Genomic DNA, 26,945 nt, shown 5'->3' with positions numbered 1-26,945 from the left:
AATGGCGGAAGCGGATGTTTTGTTTGAATCAGATGGCGTGTCGAGTGGAGATGAGAAGAATTGTATTACTGTGGCGAATGCAAAAGGAAATAAGAGAAGTAAAATGGTAGTGGAAACTAGTCGTTTTTGGTTGGAATAAGGGTTTTGAATCGATGATGATACCTGGGAGATCCATTTGAAGTATATATTAAAATTGTGGATGAGGTGGCGTCGATGAGAGTAAAGAGAAGTGGGTTTATTTTGTTTCAAGAAGTTGTGGGATTGAATTTGTTGTGTGTGAATCTTCGAAGCAGGGCGCCTATCAAGGGTGTTATCTCTGGTTAGATTCCAGGCTGTATCACAACCGGCCGTGATTGGGAATCCCATAGAGCGGTGCACAATTGGCCCAGCGTCGTCCGGGTTAGGGTCATTGTAAATAAGAATTTGTTCTTAACTGACTTGCCTAGTTAAAGGTTAAATCATTAAAAAAAATACAATTAACAGAATGTCGGCCAAAATATATTTTGTTCCATCTTTTCACACTGCCTGGGCTTCCTCTCACTAACATATTTGGTACTGAGTTGAAACGCCAACCGGATGCTTTACATTTATACATCCGGTGAAATATCTGTCTCATAGTTCTGTGCCCTGACGTAACTTCCTGTTTCTCCAGTCCGTGGCGGGAGATTCCAGCATGGCGGTGCAACCGAAACAGAGCTTGTCCATGGACGCTGCTGCCGAACATGGCTTCCTTACCTACTACTTTTCCATGCCGGAGAAGCCAGACACCACCTTCAGGGTCTTCGACCGGGGTGACTACTACACGGTGCACGGGACCGACGCGCTGTTCGCCGCCAAGGAGGTTTTCAAGACCAACGGAGTCATCAAGACCCTGCGCTCAGGTAGCTACACTTATTTAGCTCACAAAGCTAGCCATCTGCATGGTTTTCCACTTTAAATTAGCTAATCCTGATAGCTAGAGGCTAAACTACTGCATTATTTGCGTGACCTATGGTTAGCTTGCTAGTTTAGACGCTAGCTAAATCCCAATTTGAGAACATAAATCACGCCACTTTGATACTGTTACGACCGGAATAGTTTTCCGTAGTCGGTTATGAGAATTTACACAGCAGGGGCCTCGTTTATCAAAGTATCTGTCAAGGAACACGCCTGATGTAACTGTTGGGAAGCTTTTTAAAAATCTATATTTTTCATGCAACGTCAGACGTTATTGCCGCAGTAATACGTTTCGGTGAAAATCACTACAAAAAATGTGCTTCAGCCCAACATTTATATAACTAAACCAAGATGGACCACAGCCTGTCGTTTCCAATGGGAACAAATGATCCTGTTAGCGCGGAATAGGATCATCTGCTTATTGTCGTTAGGGAACGCCTACTCTGTGAACTGCGAGTCTGCAGTAACTCAATTCGACATTGCACTCCTAAACAGCGCGTTTACATTTTATTTTTATTTTGCTACGGGTGAAGTCTACAAACCTTAGTCCACTCTGTTCATAACAGATTGTAGTTTTGGGACCGGAACTGTATTGAGATCAAATGTTTAGTAATCGTTGAGAGAGTTTGAAGAATGTCGGCCCAAAATCTCACGTTCCATCTTCTCCCACTGCCCGCCAGTGGGCTTCCTCTCACTACCGTATTTGGTAGTGAGTGGAAACGCCAAGCAGATGCTTCACATTTATACATCCAGTGAAATATCTGTCTCATTATTCTATATGTGCTTTAGCTGTAATCCTGACTGTATTCTGGCTAGCTACACTATTTAACGACTTCCCTCCTTACTGTGGCAAGCAGGACATTGTTCCCCATCTAGCTAGCTAGCTGTCTAAAATAGGTAATGTTGAGTTTGTTTTGTGCTGCTGCTAACTTCATAGCAGTGCATGATCATTCATTTAATTACCCATATTTATTGTGTGTGCGTAGGTAGCCGCAAGCTGGAGAGTGTGGTTCTCAGCAAGACAAACTTTGAGGCTCTGGTCAGAGACCTGCTGCTGGTGAAGCAATACAGAGTGGAAGTCTACAGGAACCAAAGCAAAACCAAGGATCACAGCTGGCAACTGGAGTACAAGGTACAAACACAGCCATAGACACAATCTGAAGATTACATTTCTAAGTGTTGTAATAGTCCTCTCTTTCACTACTTCTCTCTCCAGGCGTCTCCAGGGAATCTGAGCCAGTTTGAGGAGGTTCTATTTGGCGGGGCTGAGGGAAGAGGGGCTGGCTCAGCGGGGGTTGTGGCCGTACGGTTGGCTGTCGGGGGTGACGGACAGCGCGTGGTGGGCGTGGGCTATGTGGACGCGTCCCTAAGGACCATGGGAGTGTGCGAGTTCCTCGATGGAGAGACTTTCTGTAACCTGGAGGCTCTACTTGTGCAGCTGAGCCCTAAAGAATGTCTGCTACCACAGGGTGACAACACTGATAAAATACGACAGGTAGGTGTGCGTGTGTCTATGCAACAGAGAGAAAATGTCTTTTGTGGGAGGTGAATGAAGTCTGAGAAAGGGAGTGACTGTGTGAGGTGAGGGAGTGAGGTGAGTGAGGTGAGTGAGTATGTCTGTGTATGTCTGTGTATGTCTGTGCGTGTGAGTCTATATACAGTACCAGTCAAAAGTTAGGACACACCTACTCATTCAAGGGTTTTTATTTTTACTATTTTCTACATTGTAGAATAATAGTGAAGACATCAAAACTATGAAATAACACACATGGACTCATGTAGTAACCAAAAAAGTGTTAAGCAAATCAATCTATTTTATATTTTAGTTATTTCAAAGTAGTCACCCTTTGCCTTGACGACAACTTTGCACACTCTTTGACGGGTGATTGTGTAGGCCAGGTTATCTGATGCAGCACTCCATCACTCTCCTTGGTCAAATAGCCCCTTACACAGCTTGGAGGTGTGTTTTGGGTTATTGTCCTGTTGAAAAACAAATGATAGTCCCTCTAAGTGCAAACCAGATGGGATGGCATATTGCAGCAGAATGCTCTGGTAGCCATGCTGGTTAAGTGTGCCTTGAATTCTAAATAAATGACAGTGTCACAAGCAAAGCACCATCACACCACCTCCATGCTTCACAGTGGGAACCACACACGCGGAGATCATCCGTTAACCTACTTTGCGTCTCACAAAGACACCGAGATGGGAACCAAAAATCTCAAATTTGGACTCATCAGACCAAAGGACAGATTTCCACTGGTCTAATGTCCATTGCTCGTGTTTCTTTGCCCTAGCAAGTCTCTTCTTTTTATTGGTGTCCTTTAGTAGTGGTTTATTTGCAACAATTTGCCCATGAAGGCCTGATTCACGCTGTCTCCTCTAAACAGTTGATGTTGTGATGTGTCTGTTACTTGAACTCTGTGAAGCATTTGTTTGCACTTCAATCTGAGGTGAAGTTAACTCTAATGAACTTATCCTCTGCAGCAGAGGTAACATGAGAGCCAGTTTCATCATAGCGCTTGATGGTTTTTGCAGCTGCACTTGAAGAAACTTTCAAAGTTCTTGAAATTTTCCACATTGACTGACCTTCATGTCTTAAAGTAATGAATTGTCATTTCTCTTTTCTTTTTTGAGCTGTTCTTGCCATAATATGGACTTGGTATTTTACCAAATAGGGCTTAGGGACCTTGTCTCAACACAACTGAGACTCAAACGCATTAAGAAGGAAATTCCACAAATTAACTTTTAAGAAGGCACACCTGTTAATTGAAATGCATTCCAGGTGACTATCTCATGAAGCTGGTTGAGAGAATGCCAAGAGTGTCCATGCTGTCATCAAGGCACAGGGTGGGTACTTTGAAGAATTCTAACACTTTTTTTGGTTACTACATTATTTCACGTGTTATTTCATAGTTTTGATGTAATCACTATTTATTCTACAATGTGGAAAATAGTATAAATAAAGAAAAACCCTGGAATGAGTAGGTGTCCAAACTTGACTGGAACTGTATATACCAGTGTGTGTGTGTGTGTGTGTCCGTCCTTCCTTTGGAAAGTATTGAGACGAAATTGACTTTTTCCACATTTTGTTATGTTAGAGCCTTCAAAAATGGATAACAAAAAAAAACTTAAATCTACACACACTACCCCATAATCAGAAAGCGAAAACAGTTTATTTTACATTTTTGTGTACCTTATTTACATAAGTATTCAGACCTTTTGCTATTAGACTTGAAATTGAGCTCAGGTTCATCCTGTTTCCATTGATCATCCCTGAGAACTTTCTACAACTTGATTGGAATCCACCTGTGGTAAATTCAATTGATTGGACATGATTTGGATAGGCACACCTGTTTATATAAGGTCCCACGTTGCATGTCTTAGCAAAAACCAAGCTATAATGTCAAAGGAATTGTCCGTGTAGCTCCTAGACAGGATTGTGTCGAGGCACAGATCTGGGGAAGGGTACCAAAACATTTCTGCAGCATTGAAGGTCCCCAAGAACACAGTAGCCTCATCATTCGTAAACGGAAGAAGTTTGGAACCACCAAGACTCATCGTAGAGCTGGCTGCCCGGCCAAACTGAGCAATCGGGGGAGAAGGGCCTTGGTCAGGGAGGTTACCAAGAACCTGATGGTCACTCTGACAGAGCTCCAGAGTTCCTCTGTGGAGATGGGAGAACCTTCCAGAAGGACAACCATCTCTGCAGCACTCCACCAATCAGGCCTTTATGGTAGAGTGGCCAGACGGAAGACACTCCTCAGTAAAAGGCACATGACAGCCCGCTTGGAGTTTGCCAAAAGGCACCTAAAGGACTCTCAGACCATGAGAAACAAGATTCTCTGGTCTGATGAAACCAAGATTGAACTCTCTGGCCTGAATGCCATGTGTCACATCTGGAGGAAACCTGGCACAATCCCTACCGTGAAGCATGGTGGTGGCAGCATCATGCTGTGGGGATGTTTGTCAACGGCAGGGACTGGAAGACTAGTAATGTAAGGATTGAGGCAAAGATGAACGGAGCAAAGTACAGAGATACTTAATGAAAACATGCTCAGGACCTCAGACTGTGGCGGTTCCCCTTCAAACAGGACAACGACCCGAAGCACACAGCCTAGACGACGCAGGAGTGGCTTTGGGACAAGTCTCTGAATGTCCTGAGTGGCCCAGCCAGAGCCCGGACTTGAACCCGATCGAACATCTCTGGAGAGACCTGAAAATAGCTTTGCTGCAACGCTCCCCATCCAACCTGACAGAGCTTGAGAAGATCTGCAGAGAAGAATGGGAGACTCCCCAAATACAGGTGTGCCATGCTTGTAGCGTCATACCCAAGAAGACTTGAGGCTGTAATCGCTGCCAAAGGTGCTTCAACAAAGTGCTGAGTGAAGGGTCTGAATTCTTATGTAAACGTGATATTTCAGTTTATTTTTACTAAATTAGCAAACATTTCTAAACCAGTTTTTGCTATGTCATTATGGGGAAAACGATTACAAATCAAGTGTTATTTGTCACATGCGCCGAATACAACAGGTGTACCTTACAGAGAAATGCTTAGTTACAAGCCCTTAACCAATTTTAAGAAAAATGTATTGAAAAATAGATGAGTCAAAAATGTACATTTTTAAATAATTTAAAGAGCACCAGTAAAATAAGTAGCGAGGCTATATACAGGGTTCCCGGTACAAATTGAATGTGCGGGGGCTCAGGTTTTTTTATTTATTTATTTATTTTACCGTTATTTTACCAGGTAAGTTGACTGAGAACACATTCTCATTTACAGCAACGACCTGGGGAATAGTTTCAGGGGAGAGGAGGGGGATGAATGAGCCAATTGTAAGCTGGGGATGATTAGACAGCCGTGATGGTTAGTCGAGGAATTGAGGTAAAATGTGCATGTAGGTAGAGTTAAAGTAACTGTGCAAAGATAATAAACAGAGTAGCAGCAGTGTAAAAGAGGGGGGACAATGCAAATAGTCTGGGTAGCCATTGGATTAGCTGTTCAGGAGTCTTATGGCTTTGGGGTAGAAGCTGTTGAGATGCCTTTTGGTGCTCTGGTACCGCTTGCCATGCTGTAGCAGAGTAGTCTTTGACTAGGGTGGCAGGAGTCTTTGACAGTTTTTAGGGCCTTCCTCTGACCGCCTGGTATAGAGGTCCTGGATGGCAGGAAGCTTGGCCCCTGTGATGTAAGCACTACCCTCTGTAGTCCCTTGCGGTAGGAGGCAACCACTCAGGATAAAGATCTGGGGACCCATGCCAAATCTTTTCAGTCTCCTGAGGGGGCATAGGCTTTGTCGTGCCATCTTCATGACTCTTGGTGTGTTTGGACCATGATAGGTTGTTGGTGATGTGGACACCGATGAACTTGAAGCTCTCAACCTGCTCCACTACAGCCCTGTCTAGGAGAATGGGGGTGTGCTCGGTCCTCCTTTTCCTGTAGTCTACAATCATCTTCTTTGTCTTGATCACGTTGAGGGAGAGGTTATCCTGGCACCACACGGCCAGGTCTCGGACCTCCCTATAGGCTGCCTCATCTTTGTCGGTGATCAGGCCTACCACTGTTGTGTCGTCGGTTAACTTAATGATGGTGTTGGAGTTGTGCCTGGCCATACAGTCATGACTGAACAAGGAGTACAGGAGGGGACTGAGCACGCACCCCTGAGGGGCCCCTGTGTTAAGGTTCAGTGTGGCGTATGTTGTTACCTACCCTTACCACCTGGGGGCAGCTCATCAGGAAGTCCAGGATCCAGTTGCAGAGGGAGGTGTTTAGTCCCAGGGTCCTTAGCTAAGGGATGAGTTTTAAGGGCACTATGGTGTTGAATGCTGAGCTGTAGTCAAAATAATAGCATTCTCACATGTGTTCCTTTTGTCCAGGTGGGAAAAGGCAGTGTGGAGTGCAATAGAGACTGCATAATATGCAAATTGGAGTGGGTCTAGGGTTTCTTGGTGTTGATGTGAGCCATGACCAGCCTTTCAAAGCACTTTATGGCTATAGACGTGAGTGCTATGGGTTGGTAGTCATTTAGGTAGGTTACCTTAATGTTCTTGGGCTCAGGGACTATGGTGGTCTGCTTGAAACATGTTGGTATTACAGACTGTCAGGGACAGGTTGAAAATGTCAGTGAACACACTTGCCAGTTAGTCAGCTCATGCTCGGAGTACACGTCCCGGTAATCCGTCTGGCCCTGCAGCATTGTGAATGTTGACCTGTTTAAAGGTCTTACTCACATTGTCTACCGAGAGCGAGATCTCACAGTCGTCTGGAACAGGGAGAGCTTTGTACGCGCCTCTGTGTGTGGAGTAAAGGTGGTCTAGAGTTTTTTTTATTTATTATTTTTCCCCATCTGGTTGCACATTTAACATGCTGGTAGAAATGAGGTAAAACTGGTTTAAGTATTCCTGCATTAAAGTCCCCGGACACTAGGAGTGCCGCCTCTGATGAGCATTTTCCTTTTTGCTTCTGGCCTTATACAGCTCATTGAGTGAGGTCTTAATGCCAGCATCGGTTTGTGGTGGTAAATAGACAGCTACGAAAAATATAGATGAAAACTCTCTTGGTTAATAGTGTGGTCTACAGCTTATCATGAGATACTCTACCTCAGGCGAGCATAACCTCAAGACTTCCTTAATATTAGATTTCGTGCACCAGTTGTTGTTTACAAATATTCACAGACCGCCACCCCTTGTCTTACCAGAGGCAGCTGTTCTATCTTGCCGATGCGGCGCTAACCCAGCCAGCTGTATGTTATCCATGTCGTCGTTCAGCCACGACTCGGTTTTACATAAGATATTACAGTTTTTAATGTCCCGTTGATGGGATATACGTGATCGTAGTTCGTCTATTTTGTTATCCAATGATTGTACGTTGGCTAATAGGACGGATGGTGAAGACAGATTACCCACTCGCCGCCGGATCCTTACAAGGCACCCCCAACCTATGTCTATCTCTTTCTGCGAATGACTGGGAGGAGGGCCTTTTGTCTGAAGTTAATCCTTTGCGTCAGACTCTTAAGGAAAACATTTTCTTCCAGTACGAGGTGAATAATCGCTGGCCTGATATCTAGAAGCTCTTTTCGGTCATAAGAGACGGTGGCAGAAACATGATCTACATTTTTAAGTATAAATTATGCAAAAACACACGAGCACAATTGGCTAGGAGACCGTGAAACGACAGCCATCTCCTCTGGCGCCATTGTAGAGGAGATGGCTGTAACCTAACAAAATGTGGGAAAAGTCAAGGGGTCTGAATACTTTCTGATGGCACTGTATATAACGTGTGTAGGTGGTGCAGCGTGGCGGTGTGTTGCTGTCAGACAGAAAGAGAACAGAGTTCAGTAGTAAAGACATGACCCAGGACCTCAACCGACTGCTACGGACCAGGAAAGGGGAGGCCAACGCCTGCAACGTTCTGCCGGAACTAGACAAACAGGTAACACACACAAACCTACTCGTATTGGATGAGTCTTAATAAACAATTGTTACCGCTGTGTGTCGGTCTGGGTTGCAGCAGCTTGTTATGCCAGCGTGCGTTGCCATTAGTAAAGCTCTTTATATAACAATATGACTGTTTCCGAACACAACCCACTCCGTTAGTAGTAAAATGACATGTCTGTGTGTTCCAGGTAGCCATGTCATGCCTGGCAGCAGTGGTTCGTTACCTGGAGTTGCTGTCTGACCAATCAAACTTCAGCTCCTTCAGCTTGACGACCCTTGACCTGAGCCAGTACATGAGGCTGGACAACGCTGCTGTACAGGCCCTCAACCTCTTTCAGGTACATTTCAGGTAACATTTAGCTTAAGTTGATCAACTATGAAAAATGTACATTACAAGCGCGGGCCATATGGGCCAATGTTCCAAAATGCTATTATGGGAGAACACCGTTCTCAAACGTGCACCTGATGCGTACGTTTTATTTAATAATGCGACAGAGATGGATTTACAGCCTAATAGTAGAAACTTGGAGGGAATATCTGAAGATGCAACAATAGGATTGTGCCTTACTGCCTTTGGACAGTAGAAGAAGAAATGCTGGATTTCTGGATTTTACCTTTATTTAACTAGGCAAGTCAGTTAAGAACAAATTCTTATTTTCAATGACGGCCTTGTTCAGAGGCAGAAGGACAGATTTTTACCTTGTCAGCTCGGGGATTCGATCTTGCAACCTTTCGGTTGCTAGTCCAACGCTCTAACCACTAGGCTACCTGCCTCCAGCGGGCCCGGAGCTGAGGTTTTGTGCCGGGAGTTGCTATGGCATTAGCTGTAGGCTGTGGCTAGCTACTATGGTATTGTAGAAAATATGGTTGTATCTCCCTTAACAGAATTCACACTGTAAAATGTGCTAAGTATTTCTGCATCACGCTGCAACACTGCCTGGCTGGGGGCTGTGCGTGCACACGTGAATAGCTGAGTGACGGATTCATTTGTAGATGCATTGTGCACAGGCGTAAACGTTTTTAATTTACTGTATTGAGACTTTGTCCTTGTGTTTCTTGGCTATTTACATTTGTTTTGTTCACAAGCTGGGTTGTTTTTCGATGTTTGAGTTTCAACTGCTAGGGAAGAGAAGCAACGCGGATACTAGTCAGATTCTCAATCCCACAGGCACAAACATGACAAGTTGCGGAACCTTCCACACTTAAAGGGGCAGGTGAGCATTTGTCTCATCTGATATTTTGGATAAAAATCTTAGGTCACAAAAAATGAAATTAAACAATATACAACATTACTCCTTACTAGTAATACATTTATTGTTTTCGAAACGTTACAAAGCATGCTCAACTTTTTGGGGTGTTTTAATTTTTGCAAAATGTATATATATATATTTTTTTTACTGGTTAAAATCTGAGTGGCTGGTAGATTTTTGAGCCTATCTGCCATGGTGGCTGGTCTACCAAAAGTACATTTTAATCCCTGGCCGTTAGCAAGCGGTGGTGCTCAAAAAAGGTCAAGGCGACCATTCTTCAGTGACTGAAGGAGGGTGAAGCAGAGAAATTGAAGGCTGGGGAACACACACACCTGTTCTTTATGGTATATTGTTGTTATGTTTTAAAGGGGCAGCTGGTGGTGGAATGTAATGTCTCTAAATTAATTTCCTTCAGTAACCAGTTCACAATAACATTGTTCTCTCTTTACAAATACATGTATGCATGTTCAATGAGTATCTTATAATTATTAATGTAATGTATGTTTTTGTTAAGATGCAAAAAGTTTTATTTTTCTTAACAAATTAAGTTTATGTAATAGACTGTTTGTATCTGTCTCAGAAATACACCAATTACTTTAAAAGCACTGCAAAGAACATAGACCCATGTTGGCATATAAAAAAATAAAAAAAAATAAAATATATATATATATATATATATATACTGCTCAAAAAAATAAAGGGAACACTTAAACAACACAATGTAACTCCAAGTCAATCACACTTCTGTGAAATCAAACTGTCCACTTAGGAAGGAACACTGATTGACAATAAATGTCACATGCTGTTGTGCAAATGGAATAGACAACAGGTGGAAATTATAGGCAATTAGCAAGACACCCCCAATAAATTAGTGGTTCTGCAGGTGGGGACCACAGACCACTTCTCAGTTCCTATGCTTCCTGGCTGATGTTTTGGTCACTTTTGAATGCTGGCGGTGCTTTCACTCTAGTGGTAGCATGAGACGGAGTCTACAACCCACACAAGTGGCTCAGGTAGTGCAGCTCATCCAGGATGGCACATCAATGCGGGCTGTGGCAAGAAGGTTTGCTGTGTCTGTCAGCGACGTGTCCAGAGCATGGAGGCGCTACCAGGAGACAGGCCAGTACATCAGGAGACGTGGAGGAGGCCGTAGGAAGGCAACAACCCAGCAGCAGGACCGCTACCTCTGCCTTTGTGCAAGGAGGAGCACTGCCAGAGCCCTGCAAAATGACCTCCAGCAGGCCACAAATGTGCATGTGTCTGCTCAAACGGTCAGAAACAGACTCCATGAGGGTGGTATGAGGGCCCGACGTCCACGGGTGGGGGTTGTGCTTACAGCCCAACACCGTGCAGGACGTTTGGCATTTGCCAGAGAACACCAAGATTGGCAAATTCGCCACTGGCGCCCTGTGCTCTTCACAGATGAAAGCAGGTTCACACTGAGCACGTGACAGACGTGACAGTCTGGAGACGCCGTGGAGAACGTTCTGCTGCCTGCAACATCCTCCAGCATGACCGGTTTGGCGGTGGGTCAGTCATGGTGTGGGGTGGCATTTCTTTGGGGGGCCGCACAGCCCTCCATGTGCTCGCCAGAGGTAGCCTGACTGCCATTAGGTACCGAGATGAGATCCTCAGACCCCTTGTGAGACCATATGCTGGTGCTGTTGGCCCTGGGTTCTTCCTAATGCAAGACAATGCTAGACCTCATGTGGCTGGAGTGTGTCAGCAGTTCCTGCAAGAGGAAGGCATTGATGCTATGGACTGGCCCGCCCGTTCCCCAGACCTGAATCCAATTGAGCACATCTGGGACATCATGTCTCGCTCCATCCACCAACGCCATGTTGCACCACAGACTGTCCAGGAGTTGGTGGATGCTTTAGTCCAGGTCTGGGAGGAGATCCTTCAGGAGACCATCCGCCACCTCATTAGGAGCATGCCCAGGCATTGTAGGGAGGTCATACAGGCACGTGGAGGCCACACACACTACTGAGCCTCATTTTGACTTGTTTTAAGGACATTACATCAAAGTTGGATCCGCCTGTAGTGTGGTTTTCCACTTTAATTTTGAGTGTGACTCCAAATCCAGACCTCCATGGGTTGATAAATTGGATTTCCATTGATTCTTTTTGTGTGATTTTTGTTGTCAGCACATTCAACTATGTAAAGAAAAAAGTATTTAATAAGATTATTTCTTTCATTCAGATCTAGGATGTGTTGTTTAAGTGTTCCCTTTATTTTTTTGAGCAGTATATATTAATTTTGTGATGTTTCAAGTTCAGCTTCGGACAGTTGAAATTGCGCTTTGGGACCGGGACAGTGAGGAAAAAAGTTAGTCTCGAGCCATGGTTACTACATACTATTTAATCGACTTAGTGAGTAAACGTTGCAGTTCAGTGTGTGGGTATCCCCAAACATTGTGCTCCTGGTATTTGTCTTTATTCCAAGCAGTCCGAGTCTGTCCTGATAGGCTCGTTCTCCCCAGGGTTCCCCCGATGACACCAGTGGAGCCCACTCATTGGCCGGGCTACTGAATAAGTGCCGCACCCCTCAGGGCCAGCGATTGGTCAACCAGTGGATCAAACAGCCGCTCATGGACAAGAACAGGATTGAGGAGAGGTGAGGTCCAAACTCTCTTCAACCCTCTCTCCCTTTCGCTCATCTCAGTACTCTACCAAAGAGAATATCCATGAAAAACTCCAGAAACTGCTTCTACAATAGAAATCCCTGATCAGGTTTGTAGGCAGCGTCATGGCGACTTTAACTCGCTAAACTCATGCGCAGGAATGTGTCATCAGGTCTAACGGTTGTGTTGTGCAGGCCATCAAATAAAAGGCACTCCTTCGATATGAAGTTGTTTTTGACAAATGGAAGTGTCCATTTTGTCAATTTCACAAGGTCTAATCACATGATAAAAAAATGTATCATACCAACTATTACTGCCTGCTTGAATGGTGAATATCTCTGATTCACATGAAATGACCCGCGAATCGATAGAACACCTCTGAGATTCACGTATGATATAACATTCAAAATGGGTTAGTCTTTATTTTAAGGACCAATGCAGGGGTGGGGGCTATGTCAAATTATGACGTCAGTGACCTTCAGGTCGCAAAGTCGGAGCTCTAGAAAGATGCTTGAATTTCCGAGTTGGATGACCGTTCCAAGTGATTTTTTTTCAGAGTTAATTGTTTTGAGTTTCAAGTTGTCTTGAAAGCACCGAAGTCGGAGAGTTCCGAGTGCCCAGTTGTTTTGAAAGCAGCATAATTGATCTATTAACTAATGTCACCAGGCAGGTCAATACTCCATCTCACCTGAACAGGCTGACATTTCAGGCTGTCTCTTCAAACCGCTCTTACACTAAAAGGGCATTTTCACCATTTCACAGCGTTCTTCCAACCTCAGTGTGGAATATATAAAACACAGGAAAATCAAGTTAACTGCAGGATTTGAATATGCTATCATCTTACTTGGACCTCTTTTGCTAACATGGCCTTCAATATGACATCTTCAAAACAAGTCATGTCTCACTGCTGTGAGTGGACGTCGTCAACATTAGTACATTGACACGTTTTATTCAACAAAAGCAATGTCACAAAATATCATTGTCAATTGTAATGGTAGCCACAGATGTAGGTTACATTTAATAAAGCTGGAATACATTTTTATCCGTTCGACCGGTGGATTCTTCTACTGTCCAACTTTCTTTATTGTGACTAATGATGATTGACAAATCACGTGCCCCGTACCTTACAAATTGTTACCACATACAGTTGAAGTCAGAAGTTTACATTACACTTAGGTTGGAGTCATTGAAACTCATTTTTCAACCACCTCACACATTTCTTGTTAACAAACTATAGTTTTGGCAAGTTGGTTAGGATACCTACTGTGTGCATGACACAAATAATTTTTCCAACAATTGTTTACAGACAGATTATTTCACTTATCATTCATTGTACCACAATTCCAGTGAGTCAGAAGTTTACATACACTAAATTGACTGTGCCTTTAAACAGCTTGGAAAATTCCAGAAAATGATGTCATGCTTTAGAAGCATCTGATAGGCTAATTGACATAATTTGAGTTAATTGGAGGTGTACCTGTGGATGTATTTCAAGGCCTACCTTCAAACTCAGTGCCTATTTGCTTGACATCATGGGAAAATTAAAAGAAATAGGCCAAGACCTCAGAAAAAAAATTGGAGACGTCCACAAGTCTGGTTCATCCTTGGGAGCAATTTCCTCACGCCTGGAGGTACCATGTTCATCTGTACAAACAATAGTACGCAAATATAAACACCATGGGACCACGCAGTCGTCATACCGCTCAAGAAGGAGACACGTTCTGTCTCCTAGAGATGAACGTACTTTGGTGCGAAAAGTGCAAATCAATCCCAGAACAACGGCAAAGGACCTTGTGAAGATGCTGGAGGAAACAGCTACAAAAGTATCTATATCCACAGTAAAACGAGTCCTATATCGAGATAACCTGAAAGGCCGCTCAGCACGGAAGAAGCCACTGCTCCAAAACCGCCATAAAAAAGCCAGACTACCATTTGCAACTGCACATGGGGACAAAGTTCGTACTTTTTGGAGAAATGTCCTATGGTCTGATGAAACAGAAATATAACTGTTTTTGAACATAATGACCATCGTTATGTTTGGAGGAAAAAGGGGGAAGCTTGCAAGCCGAAGAACACCATCCCAACCGTGAAGCACGGGGGTGGCAGCATCATGTTGTGGGGGTGCTTTGCTGCAGGAGGGACTGGTGCACTTCACAAAATAGATGGCATCATGAGCAAGGAAAATTATGTGGCTATATTGAAGCAACATCTCAAGACATCAGTCAGGAAGTTAAAGCTTGGTCGCAAATGGGTCTTCCAAATGGACAAAACCCCAAGCATACTTCCAAAGTTGTGGCAAAATGGCTTAAGGACAACAGTCAAGGTATTGGAGTGGCCATCAAAGCTCTGACCTCAATCCTATAGAATATTTTGTGGGCAGAACTGAAAAAGCGTGTGCGAGCAAGGAGGCCTACAAACCTGACTCCGTTACACCAGCTCTGTCATGAGGAATGGGCCAAAATTCACCCAACTTATTGTGGAAGGCTACCCAAAATGTTTGACCCAAGTTAAACAATTTAAAGGCAATGCTACCAAATACTAATTGAGTGAATGTAAACTTCTGACCCACTGGGAATGTGATGAAAGAAAGAAAAGCTGAAATCACTCTACTATTATTCTGACATTTCACATTCTTAAAGTGGTGATCCTAACTGACCTAAGACAGGGAATTTTTATTAGGATTAAATGTCAGGAATTGTGAAACTGAGGTTAAATGTATTTGGCTAAGGTGTATGTTAACTTCTGACTTCAACTGTAACTATAAAGCTCCACATTTAATTCCAAATGCCTACTACTTGCAAAATCCAGTCATTCAACTATAAAAAATATATCTTTGCAAGACAAGGATGGTCTTGACTTTGAAGAATGCTTGAATTGCTTTATATTGCAATTCAAAAGTTTCACTGTCAAATTGTTAGATTTTTTCTTGGCCTTCATGAGTGCAAGGTATGCCATAATTATTAGAATAGTCGGCTATTCTTGCATTGTATCCATGCTGGCTTTTGCGATGGGTGGGCAGGGCATACAGCGTCTCGCTACTTTATTAATGCTCAATTTGCCGAAATGGAAACACTTTAACCACTTGAATTCTACAGTTCAGTAGAAACGCACCATGGCAGACAATTGTCGCATCTACTTTCTAAATTGCCAACAAAAAAATCACTGGACAAGTTTAATGGAAACCTAGCTACTGGCTCGACTGTGGGTTGTGCCTTTTTTAGATTTTAGAGAAAAAAAATGTCACTTCTCTCATTGACTTCTGCTCCGAGGCGCTCCCAGAAGTATTAGCCGTGTTTCCTGTAGCCCCCTGTTCTGCTGCCACCTTCTGGTCTTTCCTAGTACTGCAGACACTACCTGTGAATTCTCACTGTGTGTGTGTGTGTGTGTGTGTGTGTGTGTGTGTGTGTGTGTGTGTGTGTGTGTGTGTGTGTGTGTAGACTGGATCTGGTAGAGTGTCTCGTGAATGACGGTGAGGCCAGACAGACTCTTCAGGACGATCTGTTGCGGCGGTTCCCAGATCTCCACCGCTTGTCCAAAAAGTTTCACCGGCTCTCGGCAACACTGCAGGACTGTTACCGCGGTTACCAGGCCGTGGGCCAGATCCCTGCACTTCTGTTGGCTCTGGAGAAACACCAAGGTACACACATGCGTGCGTTCGCACACACACATATACTAAGATGTGCGCGCACACTAACTCCCTAGCACCATCCTGTGTTGTAGGAAGTCACCAGATGCTGCTGGAGGCAGTGTTCATCTCTCCTCTCAGAGACCTGCAGGCTGACTTCATCAAGTACCAGGAGATGATAGAAACTACACTGGATATGAACCAGGTAGGGTGTGTGTGTGTGTGCGCGCGCGCTCCGTGGTAGAATACACTAGATGTGAAGCGTGTGTGTTTTTGTAGGTGGAGCACCATGAGTTCCTGGTGAAGGCGTCGTTTGACCCGGTGCTCTCTGAGCTGAGGGAGAAGATGGACACACTGGAGAACAGCATGCAGAGTGTACTGAACAGCGCAGCACGGGAACTGGGTACACCACACAGACACACACATACACACAGACACACACACAGAATAGACACACACCAGTGTATTTAATTGTGTGTGTGTGTGTTTAGGTCTGGATGCTGGTAAGACGGTGAAGTTGGAATGTAACAGTGTGTTGGGGTATTACCTGAGGGTGACCTGTAAAGAGGAGAAGAGTCTGAGGAACAACAAAACGTTCACAACGCTGGACGTCCAGAAGAATGGAGTCCGGTTCACCAACAGGTCTGGCGCGCTCACACACGCACACAAACAATTTGCCCTGCGGTGAGCTAACTTTCTTTGTGTGTGTGTAGTAAGCTGAGTTCTTTGAATGAAGACTACACCAGGAACAGAGAGGAGTATGAGGAGGCTCAGAACGCCATCGTTAAGGAGATCATCAGCATCGCCGCGGGTGAGAGCACACACACTTACTCTGCAACTTCCTGTCAGGTTTGATGTAGCATTTTTAGTAGAAATACATGTTGGAACGGAGTCTCCTTTTTTCTGAAATAAACCCTTGGACGTCCCCAGGCTACGTGGACCCCCTGCAGTCGTTGAGTGACGTCCTCGCCCAGCTGGATGCGGTGGTCAGCTTCTCTGTGGCGTCAGTCTCCGCCCCCGTTCCCTACGTCAGGCCACGCCTCCTGGCTGCGGACGGCAGGCGCCTGGAGCTCCAACAGGCCAGACACCCCTGTCTGGAGTCGGACGCAGACACAGCCTTCATACCTAATGATATATCCTTCATACAGGGGGAGCAGAGCTTCTATATCATCACAGGTACACGCACGTGCACAGTTCTTTTATTTGATGCATTTCAGAGGAGGCTGCAGCCGTTCATTGACCCGTTTTAGGGATTTGACCGAACACCAAGTCGGAGGATATTGGAAACGAGGGCTAAGTTCCATTCATCTATCTCCGGTCCGGTACTATAATTTTTGTTCCGTTCGGTACTTCTGTCATGCGTCTCGCACGATTGAGAGGATCAAGTCTATCAGCGCAGCCCCTTTTTAATAGCGTGAAGAGGAAAGATCGCGCTACACTTATTAATTGCTAGAGCTGTCTGGGCTGCATTGTTGGCTCCCAAGTCCTGCTGCACAGAAGTTGGTACACTTGAATAATGCAACACGGCATGTAGAAATGTTGAAACTGTTTTGCGAACCGTAATTAAATGTCCACACAGGCTGAAACACTTTCACAACGCAAGAAGATACTGGTAGCTTCCAGCTTTAATTGTAGGTTAACTTTCTTTGCAAGTTTACAGCTGAATTCACTACCCTAGTACTTTGTTTGTGAAACCATAATGCAAAATATGCTGATTTCAAAGCTGATTGCCACCAAAAATGTTATTAATTCACTTAGTCTCCCTTGTCAACAATAACAAATTTGCTTAATCTTCCTCTCCTTCTGGTTCCCACAAAGTCAGATTCTACTGCCTCTCCTCATGTCTCATTACTTTCTTAGAGACGCCGCACACTTTTATAAGAGTGCTTCTATGCTAATGTTGTTGGTCAGGACAACGAAATAAGTTCTGGCAGTTGCCAATTAAATCAATCCTAAATGGAAGAGACTATTTGTCGTCTGAAGCCCCATGAAATGAGCTAAAACCAACTCAATAATATGCCTTCACCTGTATTGGGAATAGACCTAGGCTACATCTTGATTTACCCAGTTCATCAAGAGATGTACCGTTCAAATAATTGATTACCGTTATGTTTTGGAGTTCGATTGGTTAAAAAGTCAATCGACTGGATAATTGATTAATTAACCCTTGGCCTACAATCGGAAATCAAATTAACATAATAAAAAAATCCCCATCAAAATCCGTCAGTTTAAGATAGAGCTGTTTTTTTTTTTTTGCATGGCTGTTCTCAGTCCACCGCATCCGTCTTTATTGCCCTTCCGCATCTGCGTTGAAAGGTGGCAGAGCTAGAGAGAGCAGTGTTTGTCAGACCGTGAGACATAGCGAAAACATCTGTGTTGAAAGGTGGCAGAGCTAGAGAGAGCAGTGTTTGTCAGACCGTGAGACATAACGAAAACATCTGTGGCGTCTGAACGGTTTGGCCTACAAACTATTATGACCTCTCTATTGAAAGATGACTCTGGCGAACACGATGGTGTTCTCCGTTTTGCTCTAGGATGCCAACATGACTCGTCTTAAGATCCTCGGTACCAGATTTTAAAAAAAACAATTTTTTTAAATGAAAGTTTAGTGCCTAAAATAAGTACATGTAAATGAAAAGATCAAGAAACCATTTGTTTATTTATCTCAGATATAGGACAGATACTTCAGAACAAACTTTTTTTTTGGACTGACCTCTGTTATTCATTGTGTTTGTATTGGCTAATGGCAGTAATGCCAAAATCAATGTTTCATCCAAAAGTTTTTTTATACATTTTTTTATCTTAAGGGGTCTTTAAAATCCAATAGTTAACCTGGTATCGAAGTCAAACTTATGGTATCACGACAACACTAGTGTCCATACCATAGACTGTATAAGGGTCCATACCCATAAAAAACGGAGCACACCATGGAAACGTGTACATTTTTCTTGATACATTTAGCCCGAGAAATGCACAATGCTCTTCTGTACTGTGTGTGCTACGTTCTGATTTACATACATTAACCCTCCACAGGTCCTAATATGGGCGGGAAGTCTACCTTCATCAGGCAGGTGGGCGTGATCTCTCTGATGGCTCAGATTGGCTGCTTTGTCCCCTGTGAGAAGGCGGAGCTAAGCATGATTGACAGCTGTCTGTGCCGTGTGGGGGCGGGGGATAGCCAGCTCAAGGGCGTGTCTACATTTATGTCCGAGATGCTGGAGACCGCAGCTATTCTCCGGTGAGAACACTCACGCACACGCCACCATCTCTGCAGCTCTTTTAGTCAAATCCTTTGCTCTTCCTGATTACACTATCAAAGTGCTTTGTGTGCATCATTGATAATGAACGTGTATTAATAGGGCTTTGGGGCACCACGAGCTAGAACAGCTTCACTGTACCTTGGCGTAGATTCTACAAGTGTTTGAAACTCTATTGGAGGAACACTAAGCATGATGGGATGTTAATTGCTTAACTCGGCAACCACCTGTTTTCAATGTACTTTGTATATTATTTTTGGCAGTTGCCTGTTAATTGACTCAACTGTTACACTATTTTCTCTCCCTAGCTCTGCCACGAAGAACTCTCTAATAATAATCGATGAGTTGGGTCGAGGAACATCTACATTCGATGGCTTTGGTCTGGCCTGGGCCATCAGTGAACACATCGCCTCTAAGATTGGCTGCTTCTGTCTGTTTGCAACTCACTTCCACGAGCTTACGGCGTTGGCCACACACCACCCCACCGTCCGCAACCTGCACGTCACAGCTCTGACCACTCAACACACACTCACCATGCTCTACAGGGTCAAACCAGGTACACACACACACTACACTGTAGTATCCAGTATATACACACAAACGTCACAACAAATTCAGAGCAGCGGTTGACAAAGTATATGTGTGTTTAGGTGTGTGTGACCAGAGTTTTGGGATCCATGTGGCGGAGTTGGCGTGTTTCCCGCCGGCGGTGGTTGCCATGGCAAAGCAGAAGGCTGCAGAATTGGAGGAGTTTCAGGAGGAGCCTAGTGAGGAGGAGGGGCCAGAGGCCAAGAAACGACGCAGCGATAAACGGGTAAACTACTGCAATGCTAAGAGAGAGTTTTGGCTGTGTTGTCTTTTTGACATGTAGAATTATACTGAGCAAAAATATAAATGCAACAATTTCAGAGTTTACTGAGTTACAGTTCATATAAGGAAATCAGTCAATTCATTTATTTCAATTAGGTCCTAATCTATGGATTTCGCATGACTGGGCAGGCGTGTAGCTTTGGAGGGCATACGCCCAGCCAATCCATCTTTGTTTTTCCCCACAAAAGGGCTTAATTTCAGACAGAAATACTCCTCAGCCCAACCCCCCTCAGACGATCCCACAGGTGAAGAAGCCGGATGTAGAGGTCCTGGGCTGGCGTGGTTAGTGGTTGAGGCCAAATTCTCTAAAATGACATTGGAGGCAGCTTATGGTAGAGAAGTTAACATTCAATTCTCTGGCAAAAGCTCTGTTGGACATTCCTGCAGTCAGCATGCCAATTGCACGCTCCCTCAACCTGACATTTGTGGCCTTTTGTCCCCAGCACAAAATCATGCCACACCTGTCAGGTGAATGGATTATCTTGGCAAAGGAGAAACGCTCACTAACAGGGATGTAAACACATTTGTGCACAAAATGAGAGAAATAAGCTTGTGGAAAACTTCAGGAATGTTTTATTTCAGCTCATTAAACATGGGACCAACACTACATGTTGCTTTTATATATTTGTTCGGTGTAGAATGACTTGGCTCATAATTACTCCAACCTTCTAATGCTGTCTCTTTCCAGGAGGGAGAGGCATTGATCCAGTCGTTTCTGGAGAAGGCGAAATCTCTGCCGGCAGTCACCATGACTGACCAGGAGGTGAAGGCGGAGCTTAAAGCCATGAAGCAGGAGCTTGTTGCCCATAACAACGCTTACATCACTGAGCTCCTGGCACGCTCCGCCCCTATCCACACAACCGTGTGACCGGTCGTACGTTACACACACACACACAACCTGAGATCGGTTCTGTATACACTCACAGCCTAGTGAGATGTCATCTCCAGTAGTTTACAGCACTTGGTCAGTTTTATGTTTTTCCTTACCATCTTGTTATGTTACCAGGTTACCAATAAAATAAACCTCTTCAAATAAGTTCATTGTGTTTTCTTGAAAGTAATGGTTGCATGAATAAACGCCATCCCTCCTAGCTGAGATGCCAGGGGTGTAATCATTAGTCCAAACACGTTCTGTTTTGCAACATTCGTTTCTATTGGACTAATTCAGCTAGGTCCCTCCAGTTTTATAGGCATACTACATTTCAGTTGAAATTTGAAGAAACTATTTCTTGAATGTCTATGCATAAATAAGTTGGGTAAATCATACAGGCAAGTCATTTACACATCACTAACAGAATAAATCTTACATTTTTCAGATCAAGTTCAAGCTATAAATGTTGGTGTGGGTTTTGACACATGCATCAAATCTGAGTGAGACTTTTTTTTGAGAGAGATTTAGCCTGGCTGATGTGACTCACGTACACAGGGTCATGGCTAGAAGGGATCCAGCTTTTGTCAAATTAACGGCAAAAGTTGAATTTTGCCGTTAATTTGACAACCTGGACCCTTCTAGCCATGACCAGGAAGAGAGCGCTGTGACACACTAGTCTTGGACTGGAGTTTGTTGTTGGTTCGAGCTTTTTTTCTTTCTGGGTGTGGGGTTGAGACCGATCGTGCTTTGGATTAGAAAATTCAAATTGTATAGGGCAGCACTCGAGGGAGTGGGGGGGCAAAACAATTAATGAAGGGACCTGAGCTTTCTTACTAGACACTTCATACCTACATCAAGGAGCCTTTCCAGACTCTGAAGTCAGAAATACTGAATTTGGCTTCAACCAGATTAGCCCCGGATGCCTGACAGAAAAAAAGACATGGCCTGAAACTTTGGCAACTAAGGTTTTTTTTTTTTTTTCACTCTTTGTACTGGATAGTAAGAATAACGCCGACAGATGGTCGCCTCGCTTCGAGTTCTTAGGAAACTATGCAGTATTCTTTTAATGTACTATTTCTTACATTGTTACCCTGGGAAAAACTACAGGATGTAGGAGCACTGCTAACTTTCCCGAAGCGGATCCTCTGTTCGGGCCACCACCAAGGACAATGGATCTAATACCAGGAGCCGACCCAAAACGACGGAGCGGCCTCCTCGTCAGGCTCCGTAGACGTGCCCACCACTCCCGAGTATACTACTCGCCAATGTCCAGTCTCTTGACAAGGTAGACAAAATTCGAGCCAGGGTTGTCTTAAAGTAACATTAGCTGTTTCACGGAATCTTGGATCTGTTGTCGGAATCGGTTCAGCCACTGGGCTTCTCCATGCATCTCTCCAACAGAGAAACACCTCTCTGGGAAGAGGAAGGGTGGGGTGTATGCTTGATGACTCATGGTGTAATCATCATAACATACAGGAAATCAAGTCCATCTGCTCACCCTAGAATTCCTTACAATCAAATGCTGTCCGTTTGACCTACCAAGAGAGTTCTTGTCAGTTATCACAGCTGTGTACATTCCCCCTCAAGCGAACACCAAACTGCTCTCCATGTAAACTGGAAACTATACAGTCGTTGCCAAAAGTTTGAGAATGACACATTAATTTTCAAAGTCTGCTGCCTCAGTGTCTTTCGATATTTTTGTCAGATTTTACTATGGAATACTGAAGTATAATTACATGCATTTCATAAGTGTCAAAGGCTTTTATTGACAATTACATGAAGTTGATGCAAAGAGTCAATATTTGCAGTATTGACCCTTTTTCAAGACCTCTGCAATCCGCCCTGGCATGCTGTCAATTAACTTCGGGGCCACATCCTGAGTGATGGCAGCCCATTCTTGCATAATCAATGCTTGGAGTTTGTCAGAATTTGTGAGTTTTTGTTTGTCCACCCGCCTCTTGAGGATTGACCACAAGTTCTCAATGGGATTAAGGTCTGGGGAGTTTCCTGGCTATGGACCCAAAATATCGATGTTTTGTTCCCCGAGCCACTTAGTTATCACTTTTGCCTTATGACAAGGTGCTCCATCATGCTGGAAGAGGCATTGTTCGTCAAACTGTTCCTGGATGGTTGGGAGAAGTTTCTCTCGGAGGATGCGTTGGTACTATTATTTATTAATGGCTGTGTTCTTAGGCAAAATTGTGAGTGAGCCCACTCCCTTGGCTGAGAAGCAACCCCACACATGAATGGTCTCAGGATGCTTTACTGATGCTAGCGCTCACCTTGTCTTCTCCGGACAAGCTTTTTTCCGGATGCCCCAAACAATCGGAAAGGGGATTCATCAGAGAAAATGACTTTACCCCAGTCCTCAGCAGTCCAATCCCTGTACCCTTTGCAGAATATCAGTCTGTCCCTGATGTTTTTCCTAGAGAGAAGTGGCTTCTTTTCTGCCCTTGACACCAGGCCATCCTCAACGTGCCTTTGCCTCACTGTGCATGCAGATGCACTCACACCTGCCTGCTGCCATTCCTGAGCAAGCTCTATACTGGTGGTGCCCCGATCCCACAGCTGAATCAACTTTAGGCGACGGTCCTGGCACTTGCTGGACTTTCTTGGGCGCCCTGAAGCCGCCTTCACAACAATTGAACCGCTCTCCTTGAAGTTCTTGATGATCCGATAAATGGTTGATTTAGGTGCAATCTTACTGGCAGCAATATCCTTGCCTGTGAAGCCCTTTTTGTGCAAAGCAATGATGACGGCACGTGTTTCCTTGCAGGTAAGCATGTTTGACAGAGGAAGAACAATGATTCAAAGCACCACCCTCCTTTTGAAGCTTCCAGTCTGTTATTCGAATTCAATCAGCATGACAGATTCTCCAGCCTTGCCCTCGTCAAAACTCAGGCCTGTGTTAACGAGAGAATCACTGACATGTCAGCTGGTCCTTTTGTGGCAGGGCTGAAATGCAGTGGAAATGTTTTTTGGGGGGATTCAGTTAATTTGCATGGCAAAAAGGGACTTTGCAATTAATTGTAATTCATCTGATCACTCTTCATAACATTCTGGAGTATATGCAAATTGCCATCTTACAAACTGAGGCAGCAGACTTTGAAAATTAATGTCATTCTCAACTTTTGGCCATGACTGTTTATATCCGGAGGCTGCATTTATTGTAGCTGGGGATTTTAAGAAAGCAAATGAAAGGCTACCTAAATTTTATTAGCATAGATTGCACAACATGCAGGGCTAATAGTTGACCACTGCTACTCTAACTTCCGCGATGCATACAAAACCCTCCCCTCTGCAAATCCGACCACGATGCCATCTTATAGGCAGAAACTCCAACGGGATGTACCAGTGATGAGAACCATTCAACACTGAATCTGGCTGAATTCAAGATTGTTTTATATATGTTCCGGTCAGCCTCAGAACAAAATTAACCTAAAACGACTGACTGAGTGTTTATAAAGAAGTGCATTGGAGATGTTGTACCCACTGTGACTATTAAAACCTACCCTAACCAGAAACTGAGGATGGATGGCGGCATTCGCGCAAAACTGAAAGCGCGATCCACCACATTTAACCAAGGAAAGAGGTCTGGAAATATGGCTGAATAGAAAGTGCCTTGCGGAGGGAATAACTACAATCAAACAAGCGAAATGCCGGGATATAGGGACAAGGTGGAGTCGTAATTCAACAGCTCAGACACGAGATGTATACTGCAGGGTCTACAGGAAATCACGGACTACAAAAGGAAAACCACCCATGTCACGGACACCGTCACCCTTCCAGACAAACTGAAACGCCTTCTTTGCCCGCTTTGATGATAATACATTGCCACTGTCGCGGCTCACTAACCAAGACTGCGCCCCCCCCCCGCCCCAACAGGTCCACAAATGACGCAGTCGCCATCACACTGCCCTATCCCATCTGGACAAAAAAAATACCTATGTAAGAATGCTGTTTATTGATTACAGCTCAGCATTCAACACCATAGTACCCTCCCAAGCACATCAAGCTGGAGGCCCTGGGTCTCAACCCCGCCCTGTGCCACTGGGCCATGGACTTTCTGATGGGCCGTCCCCAGGTGGTGAAGGTAGGAAACAACATCTTCGCTGACCTTCAACACAGGGACCCCACAAGGGTGTGTGCTCAGCCCTCTCCTGTACTCCCTGTTCACCCACGACTGCGTGGCCATGCACACCTCCAACTCAAAGTTTGCAGACGACACAACAGTGGGCTTGATCACCAACGACGAGACAGCCTACAGGGAGGAGGTGAGGGCACGCAGAGTGTGGTGTCGGGAAAACAACCTCACTCAACGTCAACAAAACAAAAGGAGTTGATCGTGGACTTCAGGAAACAGCAGAGGGAGCACCCCCCTATCCACATCGAAGGGACAGCAGTGGAGAAGGTGCAAAGTTCCTGGGCGTACACATCAGACGGACTGAAATGGTCCACCCACACAGTGTGGTGAAGAAGGCGCAACAGCGCCTCTTCAACCTTTAGGAGGCTGAAGAAATTTGGCTTGTCATCTAAAACCTTGACAAACTTTTACAGATGCACAATCGAGAGCATCCTGTCGGGCTGTATCACAGCCTGGTACAGCAACTGCACCGCCCTCAACCGCAAACCTCTCCAGAGGGTGGGGCGGTCTGCAGAACGCATCACCGGGGGTAAACGACCTGCCCTCCATGACACCTACAGCACCCGATGTCACAGGAAGGCCAAAAAGATAATCAAGGACAACAACCACCCGAGCCACTGCCATCATCCAGAAGGCAAGGTCAGTACAGGTGCATCAAAGCTAGGATCGAGAAGCTGTACTACAGTCGCCATCTCAAGGCCATCAGACTGCTTAACGACAATCACTAACTCAGAGGCTGCTGCCTACATTGAGACCCGATCACTGGACACTTTGGCTAGTGATCCATTATTAACTTAAAACAATGCCACCATATCTTACATTACTCATCACATGTATATACTGTATTTTATACCATCTATTGCACCTTACTTATGCTGCTCGGCCGTATTCTCATTCACCCCTTTAGATGTATATTAGGTAGTTGTGGAATTGTTATTGCACTGTAGGAACTAGAAGCGCAAGGATTTCACTAACCAAGTGTATGTGACCAACATTTGATTTTGATGTGTAGTTTATACATGTAATCTATGAGCAGAATTAGTTATACCTCAGTTGCTTTCAAACTAGGAATTGTTTTTCTGGATGCTGTGGTGTGCCATTTTCCACCATATGGGCCAGCCCCTAGCGATTAGAGTTCCACCCATGAGGATCAGCCTGCTAGTAAGATGTACCCACAGCAGAGCATTCTGAAAGTATTCAGACCCCTAGACTTTTTCCACATTGTTACATTACAGCCTTGTTATAAAATTGATTATTCCCCGCAATCTACACACAATACCCCATAATGAAAATCCAGAAATATTAAAAGTATTCAGACCCTTCACTCAATACATTGTTGAAGCACCTTTGGTAGCAATTACAGCCTCAAGTCTTCTTGGTTATGACACTACAAGCTTGGCACCTGTATTTGAGGAGTTTCTCCTATTCTCTGCAGATCTTCTCAAGCTGTCAAAGTGTATGGGGAGCTTCGCTGCACAGCTATTTTCATGTCGCTCCAGAGATGTACGATCGGGTTCAAATCCGGGCTCTGGCTGGGTCACTCGTCCTGAAGCCACTCCTGCGTTTTCTTGGCTGTGTGCTTAGGGTCGTTGTCCTGTTGGAAGGTGAACTTTCGTCTGAGCGCTCTGGAGCAGGCTTCTATCAAGGATTACTCCGTTCATCTTTCCCTCGATCCTGACTAGTCGCCCAGTCCCTGCCGCTGAAAAACATCCCCACCGCATGATCCTGCCAGGTTAACTCCAGACTGTGATGCTTGGCATTCAGGCCAAAGAGTTCAATCTTGGTTTCGTCAGACAAGAGAATCTTGTTTCTCATGGTCAGAGTCCTTTAGGCAAACTCCAAGCGGGCTGTCATGTGGCTTTTACTGAGGAGTGGCATGTCTGGCCACTCTACCAAAGGCCTGATTGGTGGAGTGCTGCATAGGAGTACCTTCCAGAA

General features: G+C 44.6%; 1 protein-coding gene across 1 annotated transcript; it reads left to right on the top strand.

Annotated features, from left to right (window-relative positions):
- The first annotated feature begins 637 nt into the window (after positions 1 to 637).
- msh2 (mutS homolog 2 (E. coli)) lies at positions 638 to 21,028 on the top strand. The gene is made up of 16 exons (XM_029764585.1): positions 638 to 881; positions 1,923 to 2,068; positions 2,153 to 2,431; positions 8,216 to 8,362; positions 8,556 to 8,705; positions 12,100 to 12,233; positions 15,678 to 15,877; positions 15,961 to 16,070; positions 16,145 to 16,268; positions 16,357 to 16,507; positions 16,579 to 16,676; positions 16,796 to 17,041; positions 18,899 to 19,103; positions 19,431 to 19,678; positions 19,773 to 19,936; positions 20,681 to 21,028. Exons 1-16 carry the CDS (start codon positions 674 to 676, stop codon positions 20,858 to 20,860), a joined length of 2,790 nt encoding a protein of 929 aa, XP_029620445.1. The 5' UTR covers positions 638 to 673; the 3' UTR covers positions 20,861 to 21,028.
- The last annotated feature ends 5,917 nt before the right edge of the window (positions 21,029 to 26,945 follow it).

Source organism: Salmo trutta, chromosome 10 (assembly GCF_901001165.1).
Source record: "Salmo trutta chromosome 10, fSalTru1.1, whole genome shotgun sequence".
In the NCBI taxonomy this organism is placed as follows: Eukaryota; Metazoa; Chordata; class Actinopteri; order Salmoniformes; family Salmonidae; genus Salmo; species Salmo trutta.
This window is presented reverse-complemented; position numbering and strand designations above follow the sequence as displayed.